Source organism: Tupaia chinensis, unplaced genomic scaffold (genome assembly GCF_000334495.1).
Source record: "Tupaia chinensis unplaced genomic scaffold, TupChi_1.0 Scaffold000403_1, whole genome shotgun sequence".
Lineage (NCBI taxonomy): Eukaryota > Metazoa > Chordata > Mammalia > Scandentia > Tupaiidae > Tupaia > Tupaia belangeri.
The window spans coordinates 103,986-112,300 of NW_006159905.1; the positions used below are offsets into that span (position 1 = coordinate 103,986).

General features: G+C 44.6%; 1 protein-coding gene across 1 annotated transcript in view; it reads left to right on the forward strand.

Moving 5' to 3' along the window:
- LOC102494652 (H-2 class I histocompatibility antigen, D-D alpha chain) overlaps window positions 1–2,121 on the forward strand; it is a gene marked incomplete in the record, with an annotated part of 3,567 nt that extends 1,446 nt beyond the window's left edge. Inside the window, 5 exon segments of the mRNA XM_014590068.2 lie at window positions 1–61; window positions 534–809; window positions 1,058–1,096; window positions 1,245–1,299; window positions 1,763–2,121. Of these exon segments, the coding sequence (XP_014445554.1) occupies window positions 1–61; window positions 534–809; window positions 1,058–1,096; window positions 1,245–1,299; window position 1,763 (432 nt within the window).
- Between the last annotated feature and the right edge of the window lie 6,194 nt (window positions 2,122–8,315).

Below are 8,315 nucleotides of genomic sequence, written 5' to 3' on the forward strand. Positions count from 1 at the left end.
GCGTGCCCGGCGGCGCTGCGGAGCTTGCTGGCCGCAGGGCTCGGGGGCCCCACGCCGGTCGGTAAGGAGCCCACCCGCGGCCACAAAAGCGTGACTCCGATCACGCGAAGGGAAGGTGCACCTTCCTCCAGCCCCGGATCCAAATCTGAAAGGGTCCTGGTCCCCCATTTCTGGAAAGGGGGACCAGCGATACACGTTATGGAGCAAAATAGAGAAAGAGAGGTTGAGGGGAAAGGGTGAGAATTGGAAATGGGGTCTGAAGGAGGCGAGAGGCCGGGCCCTGCAGTTACGAGCAGGCAGGGGTCCGAGATGGCCCTTTGCACACGCCTGGGCTCACGCCCTGGCAGGCACACAGCTGCAGCAGGAACTGAGGCGGACTGAAGCCCTGGCTGGCTTCCTGGGAGGGAATGTGGGATGTGGGCTCTGTACTCTGACCACATTGCCGCCTGGAATCGCCCGCCGTGGAGGAAGGGGAGAGCAGAGGTGGGGTTCCGGTCCCATGTGCCCCTGTGCTCTTTCTTTCTGGAACCGAGTGCCCCCCAGGGTGGTGGTGACCCAGCAGGAGGAGCCTGAGGGCAATCACAGCCTACGGTGCAGAGCGTTTGGCTTCTCACCGGCCAACATCACTCTGACCTGGCTGCCAGTCGGGAAGGAGCTGACCCTGGACACTGGACTCCGAGGGACCCAGCCAGCCGGGGACGGGACATACCAGGGCTGGGCGGCCGTCCAGGTTGCCCCTGGAGAGGAGCAGAGATACACCTGCCTGGTGGAGCACCCGGGCCTGGAAGGGCCCCTCAGCGTGACCTGGGGTGAGGTTTGGTCAGGACCAGGAGGGGTGCGAGGGGGTTCAGCTAGTCTCTGAGCCTGCTCTCTGCCCGACATGAGGCCCCACTCTCCTCTCCTAAAGGGAGATACTGGGCATGTCCTCTGTCACCCCGATCACTCACACCTGGGCCCCTCACTCAGAAGTCCTCACTAGAACCTCCTCCCTTCCTGCTGCACTTCCTGCCCCAGCCCCGGCTCTGACCCCTCTCTTCTCTTCTTTTCTCCCTCCCAGGCAGGAATGACTCACTTCCCACGGAGGAGCCAGCTATCAGTGAGTGTCTGGGCTGTAGCCATGGTTGGGAGGAGGGAAGGACTGGGGCACAAGTGGGGGAGGGACAATGGGCCCAGCCAGAGCAGATGCGGGAGAGCTGGGGCAGGATGAAGGGAGACGTGTGCACACCACCATTTTTCTCTCCTAGCCCAAAGGCACCTTCTTCCCCCAGTCCCAGCGACATGGAAAGGCGGCAAGAACTGGTAAGTCAACTGAAACAGAAGTGCAGTGTTTGGGGCCAGCAGATGGCGTAGCGGTTATGTCGCTGGGCTCCCACATGGCTAACTGCGGTTCAAGTCCCAGACCCGGGTGCATGTGCGTGTGCGCCCAAGATCCAGGGAGGAGAATGGAGGAGAAGGGATTGCAGAGTGGCCATCCCGCCTTGAGGATGATTTCTCACTGTCTCTCTGTTTCTTGTCTCTCTGGTGAGTGCATGCACCCTATAGTAAAAATTTCTAAAAAACAAACAAACAAAAAAAAAAACATTCAGTGTTTCTTCCCTCTCTTTGCCTCATTCCTCCTGGACTGCTAACCAGCTAAGCAGTGTCTGTGATGTAAATTACACTAATTTTTTTAATTAAATCCCCAGATTTCTTTGAGCATAATAATCAAAACCAAAAAAGTTAATATTGACTCGATATCACTTTCCCAATTCAAATTTTGCAGATTGAAGGCACACAGGCGACATGGTGGTCAAGGCCCTGGACTGCCACATGGCCAACCATGGTGCGAGTCCCAGATCTGGTGGCTTGAGAATCATGCCAGGCATGTGTGCGTGCATGTGCAGAGTCCCAAGATGAGTACTGATGAAAAGGAAGTGCAGCGTGGCCATTCCCCCAGACACCAAGAGATGATCTCTCACCTTCCCTCTCACTGCTTTGGTCTCTCCAGCAAGCTCACACACCCTATGGCACAAATCTTTAAAAAAACAAAATGCTCAGATTGTCACAATAATGTTCTTTATAGTCATTTTTTCCAGCTCAGGATCTAATCCAGGAAAATAAACAATAGTCCATGTCAGGTATCTTTTGTCTCCTTTAATCTAGAACAATTCGTCGGACATTCTTTAATGTTTTCGGTGTTTTTGTAGAGGACAGGCCATTTATTTGAGAGCAAGTCCTTCAGCTTGGGTGTATCTGACATCTCATGATTTGATTCAAGTTATGCATCGTAGGCGGGAATGTTGCAGAAGTGATGTTGTATTCTCAGAGAATCACACCAGGAGACCCACAATGTCAGTTTGATCCATTCTGCGTCATTTAGTTAAAGCACTGTTGGCCAGGTATTTCCACTATAAAGTTATGGTTTCTCAGTGCAACTGATACAGAGATATTTTGAAACAATGTAACTATTCCATTCTTCCTCCAAGTCTCACTCTATTTTAGCATTCATTGAGGATTCTTTTCTGTATCAGTTATTAGTAATATCATGGTTGCAAAACATGATTCTCAAACTCTGTTATTTCTTACACAACTATTTGTTAAACTCATACAGTAAAGAACAGTTTGGAAGTTTCTTATAAAGTTAATCATAAATTTACCATCAGTCAAGCTCCTGAACATGTACCTAAATGAATGCAAAGCTCATGTCCACACAAAAACCTGTACATGAAAGTTTATAGCAGCTTCACATGTAACCGCTAACTACTATAAACAATTATATCTTTAGTAGTGCAAGGGTCAGCAAATTTATGATATGAATCACTAAGAAACAAGCTATTGGGGCCTGCAGGTAGCATGGTAGTTATGTTACTGGACTCTCACATGACTGACCACAGTTTGAGTCCTGGACCCGGTGACTTGCTTGTTCAGTGTGTGTGTGTTTGTGCATGGTCAAACTGAAGAATAATAATAACAACAAATAAAATTTTAAAAAGAAAGAAGCTATTAATCCATACAATCGTAATGCATGAAATGCATTTTACTAAATGAAAAAAAAGGCACAAATGGTTACCTGTGATACGATTTCACTCATATGATATTTTGAAAAAGATAAATCTATAAGGATGGAAAATAAGTAAGCAGTTATCAGAGGTTGGAGGGAGGCATTTATAAGGATTCAAAGGGAAGCTTTGGGAATGGAAGAATAGTTCTGTGCAGTACCAGTGGTGGATTCACAAGTCTATGCAGTTGTCAAAGTCCTCAGAACTGTATGTTACAATGAGTAAACTTTAATAGATGCAAACTGATGTATAATACCCAGGTATCTATGCTTCTATGAAACAGAGATTGTTTGGGAACCAGCAGTTGGCGTAATGGCTATGTCGCTGGACTCCCACGTAGTCGACTGCGGTTCGAGTCCCGGACCCGGTGGCTTAAAACTCACGCCGGACGCATGTGTGTGTGTGCCCAAGATCCCGAGAGGAGAATGGAGGAGAAGGGATTGCGGAGTGGCCATCCTCCCTGGGGGGTGATTTTTCGCTTTCTCTCTCTCTCTCTCTGTCTGTCTGTCGAGTGCACGCGCCCTATAGCGAAAAAAACCTCTCCAAAAAAAGAAAAAAAAAAAAAGAACATATTGGGCACATACGCATGTGTGTCCAAAATCCCAACAGGATGAAGAAATGGAGAAGATTGTGTCATGACCATGCCTTGTAGGGGGCACTCTCTCTTCCTCTCTCTATGGCACTTCCTCTCTCTGGCAAGCAAGTGCATTCTCTGGCAAAGTTGAAATGCAATTCCTTCACACCCCAAAAAAAGTCCTTCCCCAAATATCTTCCCTTGTCATCTTTCAAAAATTTAAGAAAGGACTATCAGTCTTCCAGTCTTTCAGATTATAAAGAGTAAAAACTTCCCAACTCATTAAACAACATAACCTAGACAAGGATCTCAAACTGACAGGGACATTAAGAAAAAAAAAAAAGGAAAAAACATGGACTAAATGCTCTCATGATCATAGCCAAGAAAGTTCCCAAAGGTAATGAATAAGTAGAACTGAATAATATATGTGAAAAGAATACATAATGACAAAATTGGTCTTAACAGAAACACAAGTTGAGTTTAATTTCAAAAACTCAGAATAATTTACCTCATGAACAGAAAAAGGTAGAAAAATATGTAGCCATCTCGATAGAAAAAAAAAAAAAAAAAAAAGAACATATTGGGCACATACGCATGTGTGTCCAAAATCCCAACAGGATGAAGAAATGGAGAAGATTGTGTCATGACCATGCCTTGTAGGGGGCACTCTCTCTTCCTCTCTCTATGGCACTTCCTCTCTCTGGCAAGCAAGTGCATTCTCTGGCAAAGTTGAAATGCAATTCCTTCACACCCCAAAAAAAGTCCTTCCCCAAATATCTTCCCTTGTCATCTTTCAAAAATTTAAGAAAGGACTATCAGTCTTCCAGTCTTTCAGATTATAAAGAGTAAAAACTTCCCAACTCATTAAACAACATAACCTAGACAAGGATCTCAAACTGACAGGGACATTAAGAAAAAAAAAAAAGGAAAAAACATGGACTAAATGCTCTCATGATCATAGCCAAGAAAGTTCCCAAAGGTAATGAATAAGTAGAACTGAATAATATATGTGAAAAGAATACATAATGACAAAATTGGTCTTAACAGAAACACAAGTTGAGTTTAATTTCAAAAACTCAGAATAATTTACCTCATGAACAGAAAAAGGTAGAAAAATATGTAGCCATCTCGATAGATGCAGAAAAATCATTTGATAACCATTTGTAATAAACTAGAAATAAAGAGAACCCTCTTAATCCAAAAAAAAAAATTATTTATAAAAATAAATCCTTGAGGGACAGCAGGTGGCACAGAGGCTAAGGCATTGATCCCACAAGGCCAACTTTGCAGTTCAAGTCCCCAACCCAGCAGCTTGAAAATCACACCAGGCATGTGTGCGTGTGTGCCCAGAATCCCGAGAGGAGAATGGAGGAGATATTGCAGCATGGCCATCCCCTCTGGGGTGTGATTTCTCACTTTCCCTCTTTCTCTCTCTCTGTCTCTGGTAAGTGCGTGCATCTTATAGCAAAACCAAAAACAAAGAAAGAAACAGACATAAATCCCTGTATATGGGGGGGGGGGCCTTTAAAAAGTTCAAGGAGGCGCCAGGTAGTGGCACAGTGGAAACACAACTGGACCTGCATGCGAAAAATCCTGAGGCCTTCCCGAGCAGTCTGAGCAAGCACACACATCAGCAATCCAAGATGGCTGAAACTGGGCGTGTCATGGCATGAACACCCACTTTGGGAGGGCGTGTGCTGTATCTCTGCCTCTTGAAAAAAAGTGCTGTTCATTTTTTTCCTTAGATTTTTGCTATAGAGCGTATACATTCGACAGATAGACAGAGAGAGATGGAGAGACAGAAAGCAAGAACTCATTCCCCATGGGGGATGGCCATGCCTCAATCCCTTCACCTCCACTCTACTCTCGGGACCTTTGGCCCACACACACACACACGCACCTGGTATGATTTTTTTTTTTTGGAGAGGTTTTTGCTATAGGGCACATGCACTCGCCAGAAAGAGAGACAGAGAGATAGAAAGCGAGAAATCACCCCCCAGGGGGATGGCCATGCCGCAATCCCTTCTTCTCCATTCTCCTCTCGGGATCTTGGGCACACACGCACATGTGCCCGGTGTGAGTTTAAGCCACCCAGCCCGGGACTTGAACCACAGTCGACTACATGGGAGTTCAGTGACATAGCCATTATGCTAACTGCTGGTCCCCATGGCATGATTTTGGCATGATTTTTAAACCACCAGGTCTTGGACTCGAGTTGCGTTCTACTGCATGGGAGTCTAGCAACATAATCATTATGCCATCTTCTGGTCCCAAGAAAGATTTTTGAAGTTCATGAAAAGGGGGCCAGCAGGTGGCATAGTGGTTAAGGTGCTAGACTCCCACATGGCCGACTGCATTTTGAGTTCTGGACAGGAGGCTTGAAATTCATGCCAGGCACATGTACATGCATGACCAAGATCCCAGGAGGAGAATGGAGGAGAAGGGATTGTGGCAGGGCATAGCCCATAGGGGGTGATTTCTCATTTTCTCTCTCTGTTTCTCCAGCAAGTGCATACAACCTATAGCAAAAATCTCTCTCTTAAAAAAAAAAAGTTCATGAAAGTGTCATGGTGGTTAAGACACTGGACTCCCACATGGCCAACAATAGGTCAAGGCCCAGACCCAGTGGCTTTTCATGCTAGGCATAGGCATGTCTGCATGCATGCCCAAAATTCTGGGGAACAATGAAGCAGAAGGGATTGCAGCATGCCCATCCATCCTGGAGGGTGATTTCTCACTTTACCTCTCTCTGTCTCTGACTCTCTCCAGCAAGACACATCCCTTATGACAAAGCACAGATTTCAAAATCTTTGTGCATCACATAAGCTCATACTTTAATTTCCCATTTTCCATGAATTTTCTGAAGTTCCCTCATATACAATGAAAATTAATGGGGAAAATATTGAACACATCTCTGAACTGGGAACAAGAAGGCCCAATATAATTTCTATTTAACATTGCATTTAATCTTACAGCAAAAGTAAAAAATTAAGAAATAGGGGAACCAGCAGTTAGCATAATGGCTATGTCGCTGGACTCCCACGTAGTCAACCGCAGTTCGCGTCCTGGACCCAGTGGCTTAAAACTCACGCCGGGCGCGTGTGCGTGCATGCCCAAGATCCCGAGAGGAGAACGGAGGAGAAGGGATTGCGGCATGGCCATCCCCCCTGGGGGGTGATTTCTCGCTTTCTGTCTCTCTGTCTCTCTCTCTGTCTGTCTGGCGAGCGCACGCACCCTATAGCAAAAACCTCTCCAAAAAAATAAATAAATAAATAAAAATTAAGAAATAGAACTCTTGGGGTCAGCAGGTGATGTAGTTAAGGCACTGGATCCCAACATGTCTAACCACAGTTTGAGTCCCAGACCCAGCAGCTTAAAAATCACACCAGGCATGTGTGCATGTGTTCCCCAAATCCCAAGAGGAAAATGTAGGAGAAAGGGTTGCCATGTGACCATCCACCTTGGGGGATAATTTCTCACTTTCCCTCTCTCCATCTCTGACAAGTGCATGCATCCCATAGCAAAATCTAAAAAAAAAAAAAAGAAAGTAAGAAAAGAAAAAAATTCTATAGAAAACATGAATGTGATATAAAAATTTAAGAAACCCTATAAACAAACTATAAAAGTGAATTCAGCAAGATCTATATGTAAGAAAAAGTAATTTAGTTATAAGTAACAAATACATTTCTGTATATGAGCAATAAACAATGAGAATAAATGACATTCTTTAAACAGTACTATTTACGACAACACGAAGAAAGATAAAATTCCAAGAAATAGAAATAAAAAACATATTTAAATCTCAGTACTCAAAATTATAACATTGCTGGGATAAACTTAAGTAAAAAAAAAATTATAGATTGGAATACGATACTTTTTTTAAAGTATTTTTTTTCATAGAGCATGTGCACTTGCCAGAGGAAGACAGAGAGGGAAAGTGAGAAATCACTCCCACCCCCTCCCCCAGGGGATGGCCACATCACTCCCTTCTCTAATCTTCTCTTGGGATTTTAGGCATCCACACACACACACCCAGCATGATTTTCAAGCCGCCAGGTCCAAGACTTGATCCACGGTCAGCCGTGTAGGAGTCCAGCACCTTAACCACCACTTCATCTACTGCCCTGTACAAGGCAATACTTCTAAGATGCCATTTTTCCACAAAACGATCTATGCAGTGTCAATCAAAACCCCAGCAGGGTTGTGTATGTGTGTGTGCATGGAAACTGACATCCTCCTTCTGGGATATATATGAAAGTGTTAGGTACTGAGAATAGCCAAAACACCCTTGAAAAAGAATAAAATTGAAGGAGTGATCAATCATCAAATCAAGGCAATACTTCTAAGATGCCATTTTTCCACAAAACGATCTATGCAGTGTCAATCAAAACCCCAGCAGGGTTGTGTATGTGTGTGTGCATGGAAACTGACATCCTCCTTCTGGGATATATATGAAAGTGTTAGGTACTGAGAATAGCCAAAACACCCTTGAAAAAGAATAAAATTGAAGGAGTGATCAATCATCAAATATCAAGAGGCACCTTAAAGCTACAGTAATTAAGAGTGAAGTATTTGTTCCAGGATAGGAATAAGAAAAATTAACATAATACAGTACACCCTATTTCCTAAGAGGGTTTTTTTGGAGAGGTTTTTTTCTTATTGGGAGCATGCGCTTGCCAGAGAGACAGAGAGATAGAAAGCGA